This window comes from Ictalurus furcatus, chromosome 12 (assembly GCF_023375685.1).
Source record: "Ictalurus furcatus strain D&B chromosome 12, Billie_1.0, whole genome shotgun sequence".
Taxonomy (NCBI): domain Eukaryota; kingdom Metazoa; phylum Chordata; class Actinopteri; order Siluriformes; family Ictaluridae; genus Ictalurus; species Ictalurus furcatus.
The window spans coordinates 25,448,459-25,474,705 of NC_071266.1; the positions used below are offsets into that span (position 1 = coordinate 25,448,459).

Genomic DNA, 26,247 nt, shown 5'->3' on the forward strand with positions numbered 1-26,247 from the left:
ATTCTACAACATAAAATACACCAGTAATATACCCCCAACTCACCAGTAACATACCCCCCACTCACCAGTAAAATACCCCCTACTCACCAGTAACATACCCCCTACTCACCAGTAACATACCCCCTACTCACCAGTAATATACCCCCCACTCACCAGTAAAATACCCCCTACTCACCAGTAACATACCCCCTACTCACCAGTAATATACCCCCCACTCACCAGTAAAATACCCCCCACTCACCAGTAACATACCCCCTACTCACCAGTAACATACCCCCTACTCACCAGTAACATACCCCCCACTCACCAGTAACATACCCCCCACTCACCAGTAACATACCCCCCACTCACCAGTAATATACCCCCTACTCACCAGTAAAATACCCCCCACTCACCAGTAACATACCCCCTACTCACCAGTAACATACCCCCTACTCACCAGTAAAATACCCCCCACTCACCAGTAACATACCCCCAACTCACCAGTAATATACCCCCAACTCACCAGTAACATACCCCCCACTCACCAGTAACATACCCCCCACTCACCAGTAACATACCCCCCACTCAATATTGATCAAAAATAATCCTGATTATCATTTTGGCCATAATCGTGCAGGCCTATCTAAAACAAAAATAAATAAATAAAACAAATATAACACAAAAAGTGCCGCAATTGTTTACTTCACGACTTCGACTTCTGCTTGTCGGCTACTTTTTCTCTTAAGAGAGACCTTACAGCTCTTCCACTGTTAAGACTGTGTAGCGCTCTGCAGGAAGTGATGTCACTACGTCGTAATGTGTGGCACTGTGCAGGAAGTGACATCACGTCACACTACCAGAGGACTCTGCCCACTGAACTGAGTGACGTGATGAGACGGGACACGGGACGTGGATCAGGGTGTGGAGAGCTGTGTGTTTGGATTAGTAACCGCAGCCCAGCACGGGCACTCAACACACAACCACACAAAGGTGTGTGAACACCACCGCGACACGAGCGGCACCGTAAAAACACACACGTACATGTGTGTACACAGAGGATTAAACAGTTATTCCAATAGAGGCTCGTCACTGCAGCTTATAGCCCTGTGTTCATCATAGCACACATTCCTCACCCCTCTACACACACACACACACCCCTACACATTCTTTTTATTCTCTGGCACTTCAATGCCACACACACACCCACCCACCCACCCCTACAAAACATCTCTCTCTCATATACACACACACAGTATCCCAGTACCTTGTTGTTGAGGTGAGGAAGTGTGGAGGGTTGGATCAGGCGTCTCCTCCTGCAGGAGATGAGCGGTCGAGTTCGTGCTGCTACACAGCTCGGGTCTGGAGCACTCGGCCTCTGATGCTCCGGCTCGGACACAGCCGGAGAACTGCAACGCAGACTGAACACACACACACACGCAAAACCAACAACGTTCAGCAAACACATACATAATCAACAAAGTTCACCAAAATCATGCTAGGGTTAAAACTAAAAATATTAAAACAGGAAGTTGTATCTGCTTTTATCTTGCGGGTCAAAACTTTATCACTTAATATCTTTTAAAAATGTGTTGCATAGAAACTTAAGTCATTTCAACCGGTAACAATAATAATAATAATAAAATCAGAATGACCTGTTTATGACCCCGTTAACATGTCGGACAGACGGGTAACTTTTCCTCAGGTTCGTCTCCATGGAGACACCGAGGGCCGACATGGAGCCGTCCGTCACGTCAGCGTCAGGCATCTGAAGAAATGAATAAATAAATAAATAAATGAAGTCTACACGGAGCCACCGTCCCCTGAGCCAGGTCTGACTGAGAAAGTCATATGGGGTAAAACCTCAGCAAGTATTAATATTTCACTCTGGGTGTGCAGTGTGTATAAGTGTACCTGTGGACAGGTGGGACTCTCCGTCCTAGACAAGCTGCTGCTATTCTCGGTTGCTGTCTCACAGACTGAGCTCTCACCCAGCATCACGGCACCCTGCGGAGACACACACACACACACACACACACACACACACACACACACCGCTGTTTACATCCCTCTCAAGTCTCAACGAGGGCTCAGACACCAAGACTCTTCTTCCTCTAATCACACGCCATCATACACACATACAACTACACACAGTGTTACAGCAGAGGAGGAGGACTGGGAGGAGAAACTGCAGATGGGACAGGAGACAGAGGGTCACGGGAACAGATGGGTGCGGGGACAGAGGGTCACGGGCACAGGCGGGCACGGGGACAGAGGGTCACGGGCACAGACGGGGACCGGAGGGGACCGAGGACCGTGGGTCACGGGGACCAAGGACAGTTGGTCATGGGGAAAAGACAGGGGACCGGAGGGGACCGAGGACAGTGGGTCACGGGGACAGACGGGGACCAAGGACAGTGGGTCACATGGACCGAGGACAGTGGGTCACGGGGACAGACGGGGACCGAGGACAGTTGGTCACGGGGAAAAGACAGGGGACCGGAGGGGACCGAGGACAGTGGGTCACGGGGACAGACGGGGACCAAGGACAGTGGGTCACGGGGACCAACGGGGACCGAGGACAGTGGGTCACGGGGACAGACGGGGACCAAGGACAGTTGGTCATGGGGAAAAGACAGGGGGCCGGAGGGGACCGAGGACAATGGGTCACGGGGACCGAGGACAGTGGGTCACGGGGACAGAAGGGGACCGAGGACAGTTGGTCACGGGGAAAAGACAGGGGACCGGAGGGGACCGAGGACAGTGGGTCACGGGGACAGACGGGGACCAAGGACAGTGGGTCACGGGGACCAACGGGGACCGAGGACAGTGGGTCACGGGGACAGACGGGGACCAAGGACAGTTGGTCATGGGGAAAAGACAGGGGGCCGGAGGGGACCGAGGACAATGGGTCACAGGGACAGAAGGTCAAGGGGACAGACGGGGACCGAGGACAGTTGGTCAAGGGGACAGACACCGGTGTACGGTATCGTATCGAGACGCCACTGAATCGTTACGTCCCTGATTCATTTTCTTTCCAAAGCATCTCTTGTAAAGATAGTCAGAGTTCAGGCCAGTGTTGAGTGTGTTTGGATTCAGCAGAGGAGTGACGTGTCCTAAGCACTATTTCCTGTTACAGGAATCAGTCATGCACTGTTATATACAACTGACTGTTAATATGAAGACATCACGTCATCAGACACTGTACCACTTCCAGTAAAATGACTTCACACACAGTGGCATCACGTTACTGTTCACATTACCGTTCACAATACGTCACATTACTGTTCACATATCTGAGTTACGTTACAGTTTAAAGGCTGTAGGAGGTGAAACGTGTTTACACTTGAAGCTAAGCGTGTGTGGGTGTGTGTGTTAAAGAGTGAGTGGCTGTGTGAGACCTTGCTGGTGCGGATGTGACGGTAGATGTCGGTGTGTTGGCGGATGCGGTACTCCAAGTCAGAGACGTGAGCCTGCAGCCAGTTCCAGTGACTGATGATGGAGGAGCGCTCCACTGCATAACGGCCCTCAGCTCTCCTCCACCTACACACACACACACACACACACACACACACACACACACACACACACACACACACACACAGAGTGAGACAGAGAGAGAGAGAGAGAGAGAGAGAGAGAGAGAGAGAGAGAAGACATTAGCTCCAACTTGAGCATGATTTACATGTGTGTGTGTGTTGAGTCTTTTGTGAGGACCTACTGTTCCCCTAAAGACAGGAATGAGAGAATGTGAGGACTTCAGGCTGGTCCTCAGGAGCTTTTATTTAACAGTTAAAGACCAAAAGCATTTCCTCTTACTGAGTGAAGCGGAGTTTAATCATAACATCATGTACACGAGTCGTGTAGATTGTGTGTGTGTGTGTGTGTGTGTGTGTGTGTGTGAGAGAGAGAGAGAGAGGGGCGCGCCATGGTATTGCATTCACACACATGATCATTAATGCAGAGTCATGATGACGTTTCATCACACAGAGTAGAAAAACAAGATCAGAAACCACACACACACACACACACACACACACACACACACACACACAGAGCACTCTATTACACACCATGTCTAGGTTCTATTCCATAATAACCTACACCAAGCCTGTCTGTCTGCCTTACACAAAATCTGTCTCTCTGTCTGTCTGTCTGCCTTACACAAAATCTGTCTCTCTGTCTGTCTGTCTGCCTTACACAAAATCTGTCTCTCTGTCTGTCTGTCTGCCTTACACAAAATCTGTCTCTCTGTCTGTCTGCCTTACACAAAATCTGTCTCTCTGTCTGTCTGTCTGCCTTACACAAAATCTGTCTCTCTGTCTGTCTGCCTTACACAAAATCTGTCTCTCTGTCTGTCCGTCCGTCTGCCTTACACAAAATCTGTCTCTCTGTCTGTCCGTCTGCCTTACACAAAATCTGTCTCTCTGTCTGTCCGTCTGCCTTACACAAAATCTGTCTCTCTGTCTGTCTGCCTTACACAAAATCTGTCTCTCTGTCTGTCTGCCTTACACAAAATCTGTCTCTCTGTCTGTCTGCCTTACACAAAATCTGTCTCTCTGTCTGTCTGCCTTACACAAAATCTGTCTCTCTGTCTGTCTGCCTTACACAAAATCTGTCTCTCTGTCTGTCCGTCTGCCTTACACAAAATCTGTCTCTCTGTCTGTCCGTCTGCCTTACACAAAATCTGTCTCTCTGTCTGTCCATCTGCCTTACACAAAATCTGTCTCTCTGTCTGTCTGCCTTACACAAAATCTGTCTCTCTGTCTGTCCGTCTGCCTTACACAAAATCTGTCTCTCTGTCTGTCCGTCTGCCTTACACAAAATCTGTCTCTCTGTCTGTCTGTCCGTCTGCCTTACACAAAATCTGTCTCTCTGTCTGTCTGTCTGCCTTACACAAAATCTGTCTCTCTGTCTGTCCGTCTGCCTTACACAAAATCTGTCTCTCTCTCTGTCTGTCCGTCTGCCTTACACAAAATCTGTCTCTCTGTCTGTCTGTCTGCCTTACACAAAATCTGTCTCTCTGTCTCTGTCCGTCTGCCTTACACAAAATCTGTCTCTCTGTCTGTCCGTCTGCCTTACACAAAATCTGTCTCTCTGTCTGACACAAAATCTGTCTCTCTGTCTGTCTTACACAAAATCTGTCTCTCTGTCTGTCTGTCTGCCTTACACAAAATCTGTCTCTCTGTCTGTCTGTCTGCCTTACACAAAATCTCTCTCTGTCTGTCTGTCTGTCTTACACAAAATCTGTCTGTCTGCCTTACACAAAATCTGTCTCTCTGTCTGTCTTACACAAAATCTGTCTGCCTGCCTTACACAAAATCTGTCTCTCTGTCTGTCTGTCTTACACAAAATCTGTCTGTCTGCCTTACACCGAGCCTGTCTGTCTGTCTGCCTTACACCGAGCCTGTCTGTCTGTCTGCCTTACACCGAGCCTGTCTGTCTGCCTTACACCAAGCCTGTCTGTCTGCCTTACACCAAGCCTGTCTGTCTGTCTGTCTGTCTTACACCAAGCCTGTCTGTCTGTCTGTCTGCCTTACACCAAGCCTGTCTGTCTGCCTGCCTGCCTTACACCAAGCCTGTCTGTCTGTCTGTCTTACACCGAGCCTGTCTGTCTGTCTGTCTGTCTGTCTGCCTTACACCGAGCCTGTCTGTCTCTCAGTCCTGCAGCCCGTCTGTCCATCTTCGCTGTAATCGGGGAAGGGGAAACACAATCAGCATAGGAAGTGTGTGTGCGTCTGTCTGTCTCAGTGGCTCTGATAGCCACAGCAATAATTCAAGTCAAATAAATGTACTTCAACAAGTGTGTGTGTGTGTGTGTGAGAGAGAGAGAGATTTTAAGAACACAGACAGCCCAATACACAGGGATATTTAATAAGCACAGATGGCCCTGACAGAACGCGTGTGCGTGCGTGCGGTGCTCTGAGGGTGTTTGTGTGCTTTTCATCCAGGAACAGGAAGCTATAACAGGAAGCAAGATGGAGGCAGGAAGTAGCAATCACTCTCTCTCTCTCTTTCTTTATGAAGTGTACGCACACACACACACACACACACCTACCTTTCTCAGGAAATGACAATGTTGAGTGATAGTGAAGAAAAATATAAACACAGGAAATCAGGCCTGATCACATGTGGGGGAAAACATCAAAGCTCACACACACACACACACACTTGGGCAGATAACACACAGCTGCAGTTAATAACCACTATATCATCAGATGGTGCTGACACTCTCACACACACACAGATGAAAAAAGGCAGAGGGAGACCGATGGAGAAGCGGAAGAGACAGAGACACAAAGAATGAGAGACAGAGAGATGAAGCATTTAGTGATGAACAGTATTGTGTGTGTGTGCGTGGTGCACCAGTAAAGCACTCAGGAGGAGTGTAAAGTGCAAACTTGCTCATGATCAGTGCTGAGAAACAGATCCAGGGTTCAGAAGTAAAACGGTAAACGCTGATTAACGTCCACGTCTGCTGAGGAGCTTGATTTACACACACAAACACACACGCTGCTGCAGGCTAACAGCGCTAACAATGCTAACAGAGCTAAAGTCACATTACACACAGTTAACCAGAGTTCACCGACACACACGTGGACCTGACGGTGTGGGCGAACCAGGTTTATACAGGGGACTGAACACACACACACACACACACACACACACACACACACACAGGTCCAAACCCAGGAAATAACAGTATGGGAGGGTTAAAATGGAAAATACAAACTGTACCAAACCTGACAATGTTTAAATATTTCCACATTACACTGGAATATTCTCCAAAACACGCTATAAGAGCCGCCTTATTTTATTTCAAATAAATAAATAAATAAATAATCAGCAGTTGCACAGGTGTTCTGAACTCTCTGATATGAACGGACACACTCTGGAAGCTCCGCCCCCTTCCCCCATCTCGCAGTAGTATTATTTTTTTGTCCCGTGCCTGCGATGTAACACGCTCGGAGGAAAGCGCTATCCGCCCTATTCCGCATACACGACTCCGAGAGACGCACGTGATTGGCTAGTGTCTCTGTGATCGACAGGAGAGAGAGAGAGAGAGAGAGAGAGAATAAATCTGAAATCAATCCAAACTCGTATCCCGATACCGCCGTCAGCCTGCAGACTCCCGCCCACGTTATAATAAAACGGAAACGTTACCGTGACGATGCAGATAATACACTGCACTGCAAACTCGGTCACAAAAGCAGCATGAAACCTAACCTCATTATCCTTAAACTCATTATGCGTTCATTAAGGTTACATATCGTACAGGAACGTGGTCTACGCGGGAGTAGGACCGAACAAACAGCAACAATCTTCACCGAAGAGCACAGGAGAGAGAGGAAAAGGAAAAAAGACAAGACACAAAGAGCAGCAGGCTTATTCATTCTGTGTGTCTACCACACACACACACACACACACACACACACACACACTTTCCCTCGCTCCCACACACTCTCACAGAGGACTCCTTTCATTCTGGCCCAGGCGCTGCCAGGTACAGATGATAGAGAGAGAGAGCGAGAGAGAGCGCGAGCGAGAGAGCGCGAGATTACAAACAAATCTGCACACAGTTTATACAGAACATTTCCACTGAGAAATGTTGTGTAAGGATGGCAACACCGTAACGGATCTCGGCTACACCGTTACTCAACAACGACGCCGCGTGCGTTATTTGTTCATTGACAGCGTTGCAACAAATATAATAAACGTGCATCGCGCGTGCGAGAGGAAAACGCTTCTCACAAACTAGTCTACGGAAATCGAGAAAAACTATTAGCGACCGAACAGTACCGGAAACAAAACAACAACAACAAAACAAAAACACACGGTGTATCCGTGTAATCTGCGGCGAACTGCTGCACCTGTAATCTAACGATTTAACGACGTGAACTAAAACACCAAAATCTAAGATACCTTTTGAAATAACCGTGTAAGCTTTATTGTGGAAACCGTGTAACCTGTACCACTAAAAGGATGATGTAACCTGTAACCCTGAAACGATGCAACCTCACAACAGTGTAACCTGTAACCCTGAAACATCACAACGGTGTAACCTGTAACCCTGAAACAATGCAACCTCACAACGGTGTAACCTGTAACCCTGAAACAATGCAACATCACAACGGTGTAACCTGTAACCCTGAAACGATGCAACATCACAACGGTGTAACCTGTAACCCTGAAACAATGCAACCTCACAACGGTGTAACCTGTAACCCTGAAACAATGCAACATCACAACGGTGTAACCTGTAACCCTGAAACGATGCAACATCACAACGGTGTAACCTGTAACCCTGAAACAATGCAACCTCACAACGGTGTAACCTGTAACCCTGAAACATCACAATGGTGTAACCTGTAACCCTGAAACAATGCAACCTCACAACGGTGTAACCTGTAACCCTGAAACATCACAACGGTGTAACCTGTAACCCTGAAACATCACAACGGTGTAACCTGTAACCCTGAAACATCACAACGGTGTAACCTGTAACCCTGAAACATCACAACGGTGTAACCTGTAACCCTGAAACATCACAACGGTGTAACCTGTAACCCTGAAAACGTAAAACCCAAGACAACAACTCGAAAGCCATGTAACAAAAGCAGCATGTTACAACGTAACGCAACACTAACATGGTGTAGATGTAACCCGTAACAGCGTCACCGGCATCCCTGAAACAATGTAACCTGTAACTACGCACAAGTGAAGCAATGCAATGTCACAACAACGCAACCTGTAAGACTAACGTGATGTAACCTGCAACACTGCACCGTTACAACGGTGCAACCTGTAACGTTTAAACGATGTAATAATTTAACATACCAGTATGCGGATGTAACTTGTACAGTGAGCAATGTAACCTGTAAAATTATAACAATGTAACCCGTAACAGTGCAACATGGTGCTGAGCTGATTACCCCGTCACCCGTACCGCTACAACCACGTCACCCGTACCGCTACAACCACGTCACCCGTACTGCTACAACCACGTCACCCGTACTGCTACAACACGGAAAAGAAGCACGTACGGATGTGAGCGTGAGGTGTCCACATACCTTTGGCCATATAAAGTATTTTATAGCCCCGGTGTTACAGCTGAACATGTAAATGTGTCGGTTTTTATTCCCAAAACAGGGGTGAAGGTACAGCGTAGTGCAGGAACGGTAAGAGTTCAGTTTAACGTCCATCAGAGTGCTTCCTCCTGAAGGTCGTTACAAAAACCCTCCACGGCCATTTAGAAAAGAAAACACACACACACACACACACACACGCCACTCAATAATCACTCCTTTTAAATCCCACACAGGGTCAAACGGTAACACTCATCATTATTTAAAAATAAATAAATAAAAGAATGAAGTGTGCTTGAATAATTCAGATGTTCTGTGCTCCACACCAGCGATTCTGGGAAATAACGACCGTTTATCGAATCCACGCTCGGCTCTACAACGCCTCCAGCGAGGCAGCCGGCCGCTCCGATCCATTTATTCTTCCCGTACGGCCATTTACGGCACGGAGATCTAAAACGCGCCGATCTCACCGTTGAAAGGATCGACGACACCGGCTAGCGTTCGGTCCTCAGTCTGTTTTTTCAAACGCCACCCGGGGAGTTTTTTTTTTTTTTAGCACCTTTTATTCGTTTTCATTTTTGCGGTAAACGAGACCTTTGAGCGAAGCGGGGGTTGGCTGAACGCGAGGAGGCTCGGCCCGAGTCTGCGGAGAACGCGCGGTAATTCTGAGAAATTGCGAGCGCCTCAGGATAGTGCGGCGTTTCCTTGATTTGGCGTTCGTTTCTGCCATCGCAAAAATGGCGAAATCCTGGAGGGGTCGGGAGTAAAACGTATCCGGACGGGAGATTTATATAGAGGACACGCGGTCACTGCCGTCGCCGTTACTAGAAATGAAAGCTAAGTGCGTCGATCGATTGAAGGTATAAATAAGGAAAACGGTCGATTCAGAACAAAACAGCTGCGGCTCCTGTGGAAGAGTTACAAATAATCCAATTTGAAGTGTGGGATGGAGTGAGCAAAGATAACTCGTGATTTATTATTATTATTATTATTACTACTACTACTAGGAAAACATGAAAGGTCTCCTAAACGCCCGAGTTCAGCAAGTGACGTCAAATCAACAGTAAACAAAGCCGCACTTCTTACCTTTAAATTAGGTGTATGGTATAAACACAAAAATTAGCGTCAGATCTAAAATACAGTGCTGTGAAAAAGTATTTGCCCCCAGCAAGGTGCCCAGTTAAACTGCAAGTTAAATAACGTTATCGTTTAAAACGGTAGTGTGTGTTTACTTTAGCGTAGATTTTGTTCAAATTTCGGAAACAATTTAGCACGAGATATATACGCGCACACCAAAAACAGAAGATAATCGGGATGGGGCAAATACTTTTTCACAGCACGGTAAACGTGAGCCGTTCACGAGTGAAGAAGTCTTTAATCCGTGCAGACCTTATCTTACGTCTTCTCGGCGTTTATTATCGAATAGAATAAAAACCGGTGAACAACTCTTCTCTCAAACACCATCACTTGGGAAAGAGCGTATTTTTCATCCCGTGGTTTAAAAAGGTGGTTCAAACACACACCCACACACACACAAACAGAACAGGTGTCACCACATGGTGCAGAGCAGAGCTGCAGAGTCAGTGTTATTTCCTCACGCTGCAGAGAAAGGAAACGCACGGATCCTCACACACTGCGCCTAAACACACACACACACACACACACACGTCCTGTACGGCGAGTAAAAGAGAAGAAGAGAGAGCGACCGAGTCGAACTGAACCGAGAGTGAAAGGAGAGCAGACGCGAGCGCTTTCTTCTCACCCCGTCTTGCCCCGTTATTAGATGAGTCACGCACGCGGCCGTGTAAACATCACAACAAAGAGGCCTGCATTGTGCTCCAACACTCCCTCACTGACTCTCCCTAACGACTCCGGAGTGTGCGACACCTACATCACGTCCTCATTCGCACGCACTAGAGAGAGGAGATTACTCAACCTCCACAGCTTTCTCTGCATGTCCTTTCAGCTGCGAGAGAATCTTACCTGCTCGCCGACGTCATTAATGCGCTCGTTAGCTAACTAGCTATTTATTTGATGGCAGAGCTTGCATAGTTAGCAGAGGGACAGAGACATCGGTAGGCCGGGCTCTTGGGACAAGCACGTTTCATACCTGGGTTATTCGGTTTTAATTCGTGGCCCGAGGCGGACGGCGGCGAGGACGGAGGACGACTTCTCGTTGACTTTCACGAAACAAAAGTTTTCATTTAGACACGTTTAGCTACATTCACACAGATCCACTACACTGAGGCGCAACCGGGCCTCCGAAACCGAGTGAAATAAAGTGCTGTGCAACGCCATCAGTACAACTCCCAGGCTAGCACAACTCCCACGATGCATCACCTTACAGGTAAACAAACCGTCAAACCGTCATCATAGCACACTTTTCATCCTAACCATGGGATAGCTAATACTAGCGTTATTCATCCGCCAATAAAGTAACAAATCGAAACACTTCGATTTTCAGTAAACGTCACATCCATCCCGAGCGTGTTCCCACCTCACACCGGCGTTCCCGGGACAGGCTCCAGATCTGCTAATACAGCTCTACTGCGCTGTTAATAAAGTGAGGACTCTGCCTTTAAAGTGAGAGGGTTTAAATCGGAGGCTGAACGTGGAAAACCTGAGCGTATCCCAATCTTTCAGGAAAGAACCGACATGCATGTTATATTACATCATGTTATTTTAAATCACTCCTGAGCACGCCATTTTAGTCCGTGTGTGTGTGTGTGTGGGGAACGACGTGACCTTTCACCAGGCCGCGGCCATTTCCACGTCAGCTGCAGGGTACGAGGAGAGCGCAGATGGTGGTTTTAGACGATATGAGACGTACAGCCTTCACTGCAGACGTCTACGGTGACATCCTTCGGCGTGATCGACCCAAGAAGCTTCGCTGAAGTGAGATCTCACGGCTGACACGGGATCAGAACAAACCAGTATTTGTAATTGCCCTTTCACTTTGAACAGCACACGGTTCGTTTCGAAAGTTGCAACCTACTTTATTTACTGTACGGTAAACAGGGGCCGAGGGAGGGAGGGAGGGAGGGAGGGAGTAATATCAGTCACAGAGCTACATCCAGAAATACCACACAGATATAAACGCCACCCGAGTGGTATTGTAACCGCTGGCCTTTTCACTTTTAGTTCGCTGACGTGTCTGTGCCAGCGATGGACGCTTTATAAATCCTCTCAGCCATATTGACACACACACACACACACACACTGAACTAGTACTAGGTCCTTGATTTCTATTTACACCATAACACTGACTACGTTTACACGGACAGCGGTAATCTAATTATTGATCTTATTCTGAGTAAGACGTATAATATTGTGATTAAGGTGTGTACATGAGTCGCTTTTAGAATACTCCTTTCATGTTCCCGTTTTGCGTGTTATAGAACATGGATTAACGTCACACGTCATCACATCCCCACGTCACGCCGTCCGACGTTCAATCCAGAATTTCACGTATCGACGTACAGTTGGTCTTCGTTATGGGACCGTATACAGTTTTGAGTGTTTTTACTTTTAATGTTATGAATGCTTCAAGTGCGGTTAATTATTTGTCGTGCTGTACGTGCAAATAGACGACTGCTTGAAGCCGTGGGCTGCGTCCCAAACCGCGTACTTGCCTACTATATAGTACATAGAGACACATGTATTTCTCCTAATATATAGTAGGCAAGTACGCGGTTTGGGACGCAGCCGTGCTCTCTTGTTTGCCGTCAAACGGTCGAGCACTGCCATGTGTGTACGTGTCCTGTCTCACAATGCGGTGAAAACTCTCACACGAGGTTAATAGTGTGATTAAGGTGTGTACATGTCTGTAACGCACGTCGATAATGCGACTAAAACAGGAATACTCCACACGTCTTAATTCCATTTGTGTTTACTTCGAGCGTGACTTTAATCAGATTAAGGTCATCAGTAATCTCTGTTTACATGCTAGTTTCTTAATCCGAGTATCGTCTTAATATCGGAACATTGTTGTCCATGTAAACGTACTGCGTGTTGAATTCTCCAATCTGATTGGTCAGTAGATGTTGATAAATTTTCTATAAGTAGTGCAGCTGCAAATCCCACCTCCTTCGAGTAAGTTATTGTTTCTATGGTAACAACTCATTCTCAGGAACTTGTATAGCAGCTGTTCCACACAAGCTATGACTAAGAATAAAATGGACACACACACTAACCATCTTCCCTTTCCTAATATGTTTTGATTCAGTCTAAATAGTACTTAAATTAACAAATAAATTACCCATGTGTTTAAAAAAAAAAAAAAAAAAAAAGAAGGCGGCGGCTAAAACAGTATTAAACTGAAACATAAAACTGTGTTTAAAACTGAATTAAGATCAAAGCAGGCCCTGGGACTGGGCAATGTGAAGAACCAACACAGATTCTGTGATAAATTATGCCTCGTTATGCTATTTTGTGATATGGTGTGTATCGTGATGCGTTTATAATGCTTTCAGAATGACAATTACAAACTCTAAAAGCACATGTTGTACCGTTTTAAAGCTTTTATGCTTGAAAGATTTCCAATTTACATGACATTTCGTTTTTATAATTGTAGAAGGTTCAATTTTTAGCATTTCTAAAAATGTCCAATTTCCGTTTGTATGTCATGTTTGTTAGGTAACGTATAACCGCAGTAAATTTTTTTAAAAGGGTTATTTAAGCGCAACACGACTGTTCTGCTGGAGGATTGTAAGGAAATGTCGTGATGGATAGATATATAAATCTAATAAATATAACTAAAATCAGCCCTGATTTGGTCATTACAAACACAAATACAGATTCATCGACTCGTAGCCCGTTTATGGGATGTAGTATGGGATGTAGTATGGGATGCAGTACTGTGATCCTGGACGTTGCTGGACTTCGTCCCACAGACGGATGGGGCTGCGATGAAAACTCAACGGCGTTTGAATTCATTACGCCGATTTCATCCGAAGCCGTGGCGTTAGCGTTCACGTCCTCCACGTGCTCATGATAACCTGAAAGAGTCGTCAGGTCTAAGAGGAGCGGATGCAAATGATTTCCATACTACATCCTGTACATCTGTAACGCGAACGCAAATCCGTGGCTTTTATAAGAACCCAGCCGCGTGCACCTTCTCCTATCACATCTGGAATACATGTGATGGAGTCTTGTAGCATGTTCCCTGTAGGTTCACCTCAACGTGGATCGTGTGTGTGAACAGACATGCTAGGACCTGCGGGATACAGACATGTATGGGCGTGTGCCGATCGTCAGGTATACAACATACCGCATTATTCAACAAGCACTGTCGCGATAGTATGGCCAACAACCTCGGCACAAGCCCCTCCCCTCAGCGAGGCTCGTCTTTAACGCCAGTGGCTGTGGTGGAGCCAAGTTACGCGCGTCGACACGGATAAATGTGAACGCACCGAATAAGAGACGTGTATTTAGGGGACAGGGGTTAGAAGAAGTAACCAAGTAGCTACAAAGACTACCATCATGACAGATAATGATTTCAGAGTGACGTTCTCATCCCTAATCCCACGGTAACCAATCAGAACGCTGTTTACAGCATTGATCCCACAGTAACCAATCAGAACGCTGTTTACAGCATTAATCCCTCAGTAACCAATCGGCATGCCATTTACAGCCCTAAACCCACAGTAACCAATCAGAACACAGTTCTCATCCCTAATCCACAGTAACCAATCAGAGCACAGTTTACAGCCCTAAACCCACAGTAACCACTCAGACTACAGTTCACACCCCAAAACGCCACAGCCACCAATCAGATTTCAGCTCCTGCCTCAACTTCTATTCTACCTGAAGTTTACAGCTGAATTTCTGGAGGGATTCAAATTCTTTTTCTTTTGTGCTGCACTCAAAGATTTAAATAAAAGAATGTGCATCTACAGCACAGAACCATATCACACCGCTCAGGCGATTTCATCCGAGTGATACATCATCGAGATGGATTTATACGACTGAGTTTATTATATAACCCACAAAAACACCATGTCTCACACTTAATAAACACACCCTCTTATACCTGACCTTCTCGGAGAATTTCAGCGATCGTTCATCTACTGATCCTCATGAACATCACAAGGAAAGGAAATAAAAAGCCAGAGAGCTTACACCGCAGTGTGCACACGCCACAGAGGAGGAGGATGGACGAGCGCGAACCGGGAACATGTAAGAACAGAGAAAACCTTAACCGACCGGCTCAGTGACCTCCACGTAGGAGGAGAAAACCATAACCAACCAGCTCAGGGATCTATAGCCCTTAACATGAGAAAACACACACACACCCACACACACCCCCCTAGGAGAAATTCTGGCGTGGATCGATTCTTACACACGTTCGAATTTCCTGTCTTGTACGTTCTCACTTCTTTACTCAATTATGTACATTTGTTCTGTTTAACTGGAGGAAAAAATATCCGGAACTTCTGAAAGAATCCAGGCAATACAGATGGACAGATGAAGAGAAGAATAGGTGGAAGGGGAGAGAAAAACAAGAAGAAAAGGACAGAGTTACTTCACATGCAGAACACAAAGAGTAATTGACAAATTAAAAGAAAATGCACCTGTGGTGCTTGGCCCCCTATAAACCCAGCTCTTATGCTGAAGACACGCAGACAGACAGACAGACAGACAGACAGACAAAGAGAGACAGACGAGAAGTGAGACGGTTTATATCTGTCTCTTAGACACACTGTTCTGAAATCTCCGAGTGAGATTTCAAACGTTCTGAGCTCGACACACCACTGCTGTGTACAGGTACACTGCGCTAATTAATACTGACACCATCATCTGCGCTTGGGGGGTGGGGAGAGAACGAGAGAGCGAGAGAGAGAGATGGAGAGCGAGAGAGAGATGGAGAGTGAGAGAGAAAGAAAGAGAGAGAGACAGAAAGAGAGATAGACAGAGGGAAAGAAAGAGAGACTAGCATAAAGGAGAGACAAGCATAAAGGAGAGATGTAAACGAGAGAGACGAGCGTAAAGGAGAGATGTAAAGGAGTGACGAGTATAAAGGAGAGACGTAAAGCAGAGAGACGAGCGTAAAGGAGAGAGACTAGCATAAAGGAGAGAGGCGAGCGTAAAGGAGAGATGTAAAGGAGAGACGAGTATAAAGGAGAGAGACGAGTGTAAAGGAGAGACACAAGCGTAAAGGAGAGAAAAGGAGAGAGACGAGCGTAAAGGAGAGATGTAAAGGAGAGACAAGCGTAAAGGAGAGATGTAAAGGAGAGACGAGCGTAAAGGAGAGACAAAGGAGATACGAGCGTAAAGGAGAGACGTGAAGGAGAGAGACAAGCATAAAAGAGAGAGACGAGCATAAAGGAGAGATGTAAAGGAGAGACGAGCATAAAGGTGAGACGTAAAGGAGAGAGGCGAGCGTAAAGGAGTGAGGCGAGCGAAAAGGAGAGAGGTGAGTGAAAAGGAGAGAGGCGAGTGAAAAGGAGAGAGGTGAGTGAAAAGGAGAGAGGCGAGTGAAAAGGAGAGAGGCGAGTGAAAAGGAGAGAGGCGAGTGAAAAGGAGAGAGGTGAGTGAAAAGGAGAGAGGCGAGTGAAAAGGAGAGAGGTGAGTGAAAAGGAGAGAGGCGAGTGAAAAGGAGAGAGGCGAGCATAAAGGAGAGAGGCGGGCGTAAAGGAGAGACGAGCATAAAGGACAGAGACTAGTGTAAAGGAGAGAGACTAGCGTAAAGGAGAGAGACGAGTGTAAAGGAGTGTAAAGGAGAGAGACGACTGTAAAGGAGAGAGACAAGCGTAAAGGAGAGAGAGGGGGAAGTTGTTCATTAGTAAATGTTTCAGAAATCTGATGCAGGGACGAATAAAATCACACTCAGCAGATAAACATGTTTCAGTTCATGTTGGTTTATTCACAGTTACCCGGTGGATAAGTGGGTGGAATCCGGTCTAAACTTTTTTTTTTTTTTACACTAATTGGAGTAAACAGCGTGCAGGATGACCGAGTTCCTCTGCCCGCTCTCCTCAGTGTCTCCACTCTCGCAAATATCCTTCACGTCACCTTGTGCTCTGCACGTCCTCGCACCTCTTCAACACACGGGTTAACCGCTGTAAAGATGTTTTTAAATCAGTTATCAGGAAGTGTTATTAGACGACGCTGCATTTCCTCCTCTTCCCAAAATCTCTGCTTGGTCTGTGTGAAACACGTCCCGATCCACAACCACGTGGACTGGGCTCACGCCAAACAGGGTCATGCGGTACCACTTGTTTGTATCGGAGCATTATTTACACGTAGAAGAAATGAAGCACGTGAGCAGACTGAAATCTGATACTAGCGTCAAATCTCGACAAGTTCCTCTGACAAAAACGTGTCTTTCCTGATTTATTTATGTACAGAATATTCTGGTCTCTCTATACCCCTCTGTGATCCACTTCGCCATGGTTTCAGTAGATTTAGATTAAAAATGGTGGATTTAAAGCACCACTGAAGATGGACTAATATCGATATCGTGATAGGATTCAGCACAATACACTCTTTTAATGACCTACTGTCTCTTTATAATTAAATGGAAACATTTTTCAAGAATAATTAAACTGAACTGGAAGCAGCTGATTGGATGATTATGTAGTTTGTATTTTTTTTAATGTAAAAATATAAGCATTATAAAGTTTAGTTAATTGTAAGTTATCAGTTATAACGGCCTTCGCTAAAGAAACAAAACGATTTCCACCGGCTGAGGAAAGATCTTCAGCTCTTTACTACAGCCGGGGTTTCACTACTGACCAATCACGATGACTAATCACACCCCAGAAACCAGAGAGAGAGAGGAAGGGAGAGAGAGAGAGACACACAGGGAGAGAGAGAGAGACGGAAAGAGAGTGAGGGGGGAAGAGAGAGAGCGAGAGAGGGAGAGAGAGACACAGAGAGAGAGAGAGAGACAGAGAGGGAGAGAAACAGAGAGGGAGAGAGACACAGAGAGAGAGACAGACAGAGAGGGAGAGAGAGACACACACAGAGAGAGAGAGACAGAGAGGGAGAGAGAGACACAGAGAGAGAGAGACACAGAGAGAGAGAGAGAGAGAGAGAGAGACAGAGAGGAATACATGTTGCATTTGCATTACATCATGATACCTGATACAACATGATGTCATCTACATATCGAACACACCTGCACCTGTGGAGAAAAGCGGTGAAAGCGTTTAGCAGAGAAACGAGCGGCCTGTACTGCGGGGTTTGATAATGAAACACGAGGTGAATATAAAACACTGCTGTGGATGTGGGGGAAGGAAGTCTTGCACTGACATTGCATCATGTAGACGTTAACACGTGGGGTGAAGTGAAACTGAAACGGATCAGAGGGAGGCTGCTAGAGTAACGGTCTCCAGCACGCTCCTGTATCCGACTCCGAGTCGAGCGTACGAGTCAATCCCTACCATCTACCTCTAAACAAAACACACGCTCCTGTATCCGACTCCGAGTCGAGTGTACGAGTCAATCCCTACCATCTACCTCTAAACAAAACACACGCTCCTGTATCCGACTCCGAGTCGAGTGTACGAGTCAATCCCTACCATCTACCTCTAAACGAAACACACGCTCCTGTATCCGACTCTAGTGCAGTCATTCCCTAACATCTACCTCTAAACACACGCTCCTGTATCCGACTCCCAGTCGAGCGCACCACTCAATCCCTACCATCTACCTCTAAACGTAGGTAGGTAGGTGGTAGGGATTGACGCGTGCACTCGACTCCGAGTCGTATCCAGCGGAACCGACTGTGCGAGCACGACTTGGGCAGAACGTTTCACGGTGGTGAGATTTTATTTTATACTCTCACCTTTCATATACGACGTTATAACCGTTTCATTTATCTTCTTCGCTGTAACAACTTTACATCCTGAAGTGAAAATTAAACAAATAATTTTTTTTAACGGCAGCGTTATGCTGACATTTCAAATAGTGACGTAGACCTTTGCGGGGGTAATATCTGGACTTGGATGGAGGCGTTTTAGGCAGAGAGAATAAAACCCCTTGTGGGAGATGATGAGCTTTGTAACTTTGCAGATCTTCTACATGCACAAACAGATACATTACACGCTAAAGGAAAGGGAAGACATTAAAAAGCATCATATGACCCCTTTAACTAAAGTGAAGCCAAAACCTGAAATAACCACACAGTAAGGTCAGTGTGTACTGAAGAACGTTTACATAGCTATACAGGAAAGCAAAGGAATCGAAACCGTATCGGATCGGATTCGAGTCCTGGCCCAGATCTACAATCCCCTAATGCTTACACATATATATTAATTGTGTGACGTCAATTAAAGTCTTCCTGTTGACCGGTCCAAATGAACGCACAGAGAGAGAGAGAGAGAGAGAGACACACAGAGATAGATAGAGAGACACACAGAGATAGATAGAGAGAGAGACCGAGAGACAGAGAGAGACACACACAGAGATAGAGAGAGAGAGACCGAGAGACAGAGAGAGAGAGACCGAGAGACAGAGAGAGACACACACAGAGATAGAGAGAGAGAGACCGAGAGACAGAGAGAGAGAGAGACAGAGACAGAGAGAGAGACAGAGAGAGAGCACAGGTAGCCGTGTAGTTCGTAACGCGAGTCCGTTAAACCGAAAATAAGAGCAGGAATCGAGCTGAACGTGTACCAGCAAGCAGCAGAAACCTCATCGTTCACCTGCAGGTAAAAGCAACACTCGGACATTCTCATCGTACACATTTAATGTCACTGTTAACAACAACAACCACCACCACCACCTAGCGAGTCGGACTTTAAAGTGCACTACTCACAGAGAAATGTGCCTCTGCTCGACGTCCACCCGGGCCAGCTCGTCCTCTTCCACGTCCGTCTCTCCTCCAGAGCTGCTCTCAGTCACGTCTGAATCGAAGGCACTTTCCGCCGCTCGCAGGTTGGTGCTGCAGCTCAGCGAGAGTCGCTCCAATTCGGCCGTGGCCGATCCGCCCCTCAGGAAGCGGCTCGCTTCTGCTCTCTCCTGATGGAAGCGGGTGTCCCGAGGCCCCAGGGTACTGTGAAGTAATCCACCAAGCTGCTGCTGCACGTGACGCTCCACCTGCTTCGCCTGCACCACCTGCAGCCGCTTGCGCAGGCGCCGCAGACGACCCTCGATCTCCAGCTGACGGCTCTCGACCTGCTGCGACCGATCGTGCAGGTCTCCTCCCAGGCTTCCGGGCGGGTGAAGCGCAGAACACGGAGGCAGAGAGACTTCCGAGCCAAGCGCCGACAACCTGTCCGAAATGTTCCGCTCTCGCGAAGGCGGCCGGAACGCCGCAGGGGATTCTGGGATATCCCGGGTGTACAGACGGTCCCGAGAGACGCCTCTAGGGCACTGGTGCTGCTCTGTAGAATCTCTGACGGGGCCGTTCCCTGTCGATCCAGTATGAGAGAGGGGAAGCGCTGTCTGCCCGTGCTTGCCCCCGTTCATGGTCACGCTGTTGGAGTCTTTGCTTGCTTTAGTGAATTTCCTGGCCATGCCGTTAACACCGACACTCTGCTGTAGAGAAGGCAGACCACTCGCGTTCCCCACGCTCATGATGCTCTTCAGCTGCTCTTCCGACAGCTCCAGGGTGTGATGTTTGCGCTGCATGAAGCTAGGCAGGATGTCGAAGACGTTCTGCAGCTTCAGGGTCTCATCCGAGCAGCGGTACGAGGTCACTAGCTGCTGGATTTTGCCCAAATCGCGACCCGACTCCTCCTTGTTGAAGGTTCCGGCCGTGCAGGACAGATGATCCTCTTTGTCGGATGGGGTTTTGCGTTTGATGGCGCCGTTTGTGGGGACGAGGACGCGGCCGGTGGCGCCGTTTTCCTCCACGGCGCTCGGGTTGATAGCGGAGGAGGACGGAGCCAGTTTGAGGCGGATTCGGTGAGTGTCGGCCGGCGTGTCGGTCAGCGCGGGCGCCATCGCAGCCATTCAGCGGCGCGAGGGGGCCGAGGCCAGAGCCACACCACCCACCTACCGTCACGCCACAGGACAACCTGCTGTGAGACGGGACAAAAAAGACGCGTTGGTGAAACTTCTCAAAGACGTTTAAAAAAAACAAACACTACGTAATTTCTTAAGTTCTAATTTTTTTGCCTTGACAACAGTAAATATCATTTCACCAAACAATGTCTCATATTCCAACCAGTCTGGATTTAACTTGGATTTTCGTCACTCGGTCAGATGATACACTATTCCGGTGCTGTTTCTACCAAATGAGCAGTTTTCAATATTAAACATCTCACCTCAAGTCAACCGCCAAGGTGCAACAACAAAATGCTCTCGTGTTCAGTTTCAAATCAAGTATTTCAAGTTCCCTGTGTGAACCCTGAGTACTGATCCCAGTCCAGATTAATACCCGTGAGTAAAACATAAAACAGGGTTAGATGTGTGTTATTTATATATAAATAGAACATGTTATAGTCCTATTATTATCATCATCATCATCATCATCATCTCTATTATATTCAGAGGACAAGTGCAAATGTGAAATGTTATAGATGAGCGAGTTTATTTAAAGCGCACCTGTTATTGGATTTTTTGCCCAAAAGAAGAAAGGGGAAAAGAAAGAAAAAAAAACACAAACACAAAAGGTTTTTCATCTAATAAAACATTTCCCTGAAGAGCACCGTGACTCAAAACTAAAGTTCAAAAGATTCCTGTCCAGATCTCATCACTTCCTGCCCGGATACGGGACGATATACACAATGCTGTAGCCGGACTCTCAAAAGATGTCCGTGGAGGAAGTACTTTTCTGGTTATATGCAGTGTTTGGCTGTATTTATACTTCCAATAAGCAGAGCAGGTTATCATGCGTAATGTAAAGAAGGTCATTAACCATGCTTTCCCTTTCATTCCAACCCGTCCCTGCCGAAAAATATCGATTCTCTGCAGAACTAAGCTAATCCATTTCCTATAAACTTAACGCCACCATTTTGTTCACAGCTCATGGGTCGTTCCTGAAGAGTCACCCAAGATCTGGAAACGTAACAAGACGTCTCGAGACGCTGTAAAGACACGTGCGCCGATTTCTTTCTTTAAACGGTCGGAACGGTTGAGCGGTCTGAAATGAAGCTCGTGAACAAGACCATGAGGCGCTACGTGACGTATTTACAGCATTTACTCATCCTTAGTAACGGCCTGGTCAGGGTTTCGCTGCATTCCATTTGGCTCCTGGCTTGTTTTCAACGTTGGGGAACAGAACCAAGTTTATTTTCTAGAGACGTCTGTGAGCAGGTACAGACAGATAGAAGTGTGAAACAGGCCCAAGAATCTCTCTCTAGTTAAGATCAAGAATGAGCTGAAGAGATGTCGCTGAGGCTGAGGAACTGCCCGAGTCAAAATACACACGCTACTTGGGGTATAAATACGAATATAGATGGGGTGGGGGAAATAATCGCATATATGATGCTTCAGGACGCTTTCATGAGCGATTCTGCACTGATGCAAGAACTTTTTAACCTCGTCTTTTTTTAAAAATTCGGCCAATCGCAAAAGTTGTGTAGCTGCACAGATGTAGAGCTACACATCTTCCTGAAGTCATGTTTACATTCAAAATGTATCTCTCTGTGTGTGTGTGAGAAAAAGAGAGAGAGAGACAGACAGAAAGACAGAGAGAGAGAGAGAGAGAGAAAGACCAAGAGAGAGAGGGAGAGAGAGAAAGACAGAGAGAGAGAGGGAGACAGAGAAAGACAGAGAGAGGGAGAGAGAGAAAGACAGAGAGAGAGAGGGAGACAGAGAAAGACAGAGAGAGGGAGAGAGAGAAAGACAGAGAGAGAAAGACAGAGAGAGAGAGAAACAGAGACAGAGCGAGTTAAAAGCTGACGTTCGAATATTGTGGGCTTTAAAAGGTCGACGGTAGGAAACAGCTCAACGAGACCTTTGTGATTTGTTACACCGAGATGAAAAACTTTCATTGAAAAACACACCGAATATGAGAACTCATGTCAGGCGTTTCCTCCCAGAGAGATAAATGAATTAAAAAAACAAATAAAAATACACATGGATAACTCTTGAACAGGCACTCATCTCAAAGTTGGCACTGAACTTTGACGAGGCAACAGTGAGATAACTACATCTATCTATCCAAATCCATCCATCTACTCCATCGCAATATTTACTGTTCAGGATCTGCGCTCATCCTGGTATCTGCAGGAATCGGCATTTCAGATTTAACACTTTTTAACGCCGTATTCTAGACCTGAACGTCATTTCGATCACGCTACATCAGCTATCCCTCTACAGAGGGACATGAGTCCAGAGCAAATATCCTATCTGCATTACCATTTACTCCAACCGTGGAAGAAAAACAATCCAGGATTTCCTTCCCATGACTCCCCAAGAGAGGAGAAAACTACAGAGAGCTGGATTACGGCAGTCAGAAGACAAAAAGATGTGGAATTTACCATCAGTCCCCCAGCAGCTGTATTAGAATCCCCCTCAGCAGTGTTTAAGAGGGTTTGGTAATTTAATGCCAGGTTCATATAACAAGTAGGATTATAAATGTACAGACATTTATATATATATTAAACTTCTGCAGAGTGAATCTGTGTGTCGTATCTGAAGGCAGGTTAGAACCGACTCAAACGCTCAACACACAGACATGAAGCTGGTGTGGAGCGGCGTTTCCTGTGGACCGAGTCGCTCTGAAACACTCTCTGATGAGCCGCACACACGTGAATTGAAGACGTTTTAATGCTAATTAAGGCCTTATAGTTACACTAATGAGTTTAAGCTGGACACTGGACACCACATTACAACTTAACCGACACACAAAGCTCTCCAGATGAAGCTACTCGATCTCCTTCCGCTTCATCTACATGGAAAACGTTAACGCTGTGGGGAAGAATAATCCGTGCTACTCCTCCCTGCCCCGAGGACACGCCAGCCGACACGTAAACACGTGGAACCACGTCCTAAACACGAGGAGCACGAGCGTAAGCGCTCACGTGATGACACGCAGAGTTCGTCCGGCTCACTGGTGCAGAGACACCGTAGGGCTCATCGGCAGTCGGGTCCAAAGACTAGCGCAAGCGTCAATTATTAGTCGTGCTGTACGTGCTAATAGACGACTGCCTGAAGCCGTGGGCTGCGTCCCAAACCGTGTACTTACCGTCTATATAGTAGCTGAGATACATGTATTTCTCCTAATATATATTAGGCAAGTACGCGGTTTGGGACGCAGCCGTGCTCTCTTGTTTGCCGTCAAACGGTTGAGCGCTGCCGTGTGTGTACGTGTCCTGTCACACAATGCGGTGAAAACTCTCACACGAGGTTAATAGTGTGATTAAGGTGTGTACACTAAAACAGGAATACTCCACACGTCTTAATTCCGTTTGTGTTTACTTCGAGTGTGACTTTAATCAGATTAAGGTCATCTGTAATCTCTGTTTACATGCTAGTTTCTTAATCAGAGTATCGTCTTAATCGGGTTCATATCGGAATATTGTTGTCCGTGTAAACGTACTGATTGTCCCTGCTCTTGCTTGCCGCGTTACAGAGAAACCACAAGGTGAAACCTTCCCTGTCCTAAACACGTGACTGTTACGGAGCGCCGACACTGGAGACTCCTTCCATAAACGTTACCATACGGAGCACCAGTCATGTGAAGGAGCTGTTGCTATAGAAACAGTAACGTTTTAGAAGGTTAAAGCAGTGATTCGCCTTGTATCAGTCACGACCGTCAGAGCTGCTGTTATAGAAAACTAATCAACACCTTCTGACCAATCAAAACCCAGAGTTTATAAAGGAGGACAAATATTAAGAAAGATAAAAATCTGCATATGGTCTTCTTTTACAATAAATAAAATAGATAAATAAATAGATCCGGATGTCCAATGCCGTGTTTGTCAACATCTCTTTAAGGAAGTTTGTTCCTCCGTGTATACGTGAGGTTGCTGGCTTATTATTCCGACATGGCGGTGCGTGTTACGCTGGCGTGAGCGTATCACGCTGAGAAACACTCGTATACATTACCGCGAGCTTAAGCGGTGTGTAATTACATGAAGCTGGAGCTCTGGTGCTGTTCACACAAAGCAGGAGAGGAGCTGAGCAAACAGCCAGCATTGTTGTACACACTGCTCCCGGCGGAGATCTTCATCACACGCAGATCGTTTCCCATCAGACCTGGCACGCCGGTTTATCACTGTGCAGCGGACTGGGCCTGGAGAGGGCGAGAGCGAGACCCCGAGGGAAATACCATCCGGAGCATTAAAACGCACGACCGTACCGATCGTCTCAGAGAAATCGGACCAGGATCCGATCCGTAAGACCGGCGCACGCAGACCCGCGTCACCGTACCGCTACCAGACACGGTCCAGATCACGACGTAGAGGTCCGTCTAAACGCTAGTGGAGTTACATTACAGCGTTAGAGAACCAGCCGGAAAACACAAATCAGGATCTTATTTAACACCGACAAAAAGAAATGATTTCATTTCTGTACATCAGGACACCAAGACCCTGCAGCAGGACGCAACACACACACACACACACACACACACACACAGACACACACGGGAGAGGGCAGATATGACCAATATGACGCTTGAGGGGTTCTGAGAGAGAGAGAGAGAGAGAGAGAGACAGCAAGAAAGATAGACAAAGAGAAAGAGCTACAGAGAGAGAGAGAGAGAGAGAGAAGAAAATACAGTAAGAGACAGGGGGAGATAGAGACAAAGCGAGAGAGTGAAAATACATCAAGAGACAAACAGCAAGAAAGAGAGACAAAGAAAGAGACAAAGAGAGAGATACAGAAACAGAGGGAGAGAGAAAAATACAATAAGACAGACAAAAAGAGAGAGATGCAGAGAGAGAGAGAGAGAGAGACAGGCAGACAAACAAGAACGTAACAGACAGAAAGATAAAGCGACAAAGACAAAACCAGCCAATAGTAGGAAGAAGAACAAAGCATGACAGACACACAAAAAGAGAGGCCAAAAGAGAGACAGACAGGTAGGCAGAGACAGGCAGGTAGGCAGGCAGAGAGACGGGCAGACAGAGAGACAGGCAGAAAGACAGGCAGAGAGCCAGGCAGAGAGACAGGCAGGTGCGGAGTGTAGATGAGAAGACAGGTGCTGAGATCAGGAGCAGGAGTAATGAGTGTAGACAGTGGAACACTGTACACGTGTAGACACAGTCATCAGCTGCAGTTTATTTTAAAATGAATCCTAAATACTCCACAAACTATAAATCATTCACATCCTTCAGCCGGC

The 26,247-nt window shown here is 46.7% G+C and overlaps 1 protein-coding gene across 3 annotated transcripts in view; it reads right to left on the reverse strand.

Moving 5' to 3' along the window:
* kansl1b (KAT8 regulatory NSL complex subunit 1b) overlaps window positions 1-26,247 on the reverse strand; it is a 61,616-nt gene that overhangs the window by 19,368 nt on the left and 16,001 nt on the right. For all 3 annotated transcript variants that reach the window (XM_053638389.1, XM_053638390.1, XM_053638387.1), the window contains 5 exons: window positions 19,828-21,034; window positions 3,381-3,522; window positions 1,894-1,986; window positions 1,635-1,747; window positions 1,247-1,400 (listed from right to left, as the gene is read on the reverse strand). In XM_053638389.1, the coding sequence (XP_053494364.1) occupies window positions 1,247-1,400; window positions 1,635-1,747; window positions 1,894-1,986; window positions 3,381-3,522; window positions 19,828-20,966 (1,641 nt within the window). In that variant the 5' untranslated portion in view covers window positions 20,967-21,034. The remainder of the gene's footprint in view (window positions 1-1,246; window positions 1,401-1,634; window positions 1,748-1,893; window positions 1,987-3,380; window positions 3,523-19,827; window positions 21,035-26,247) is intronic.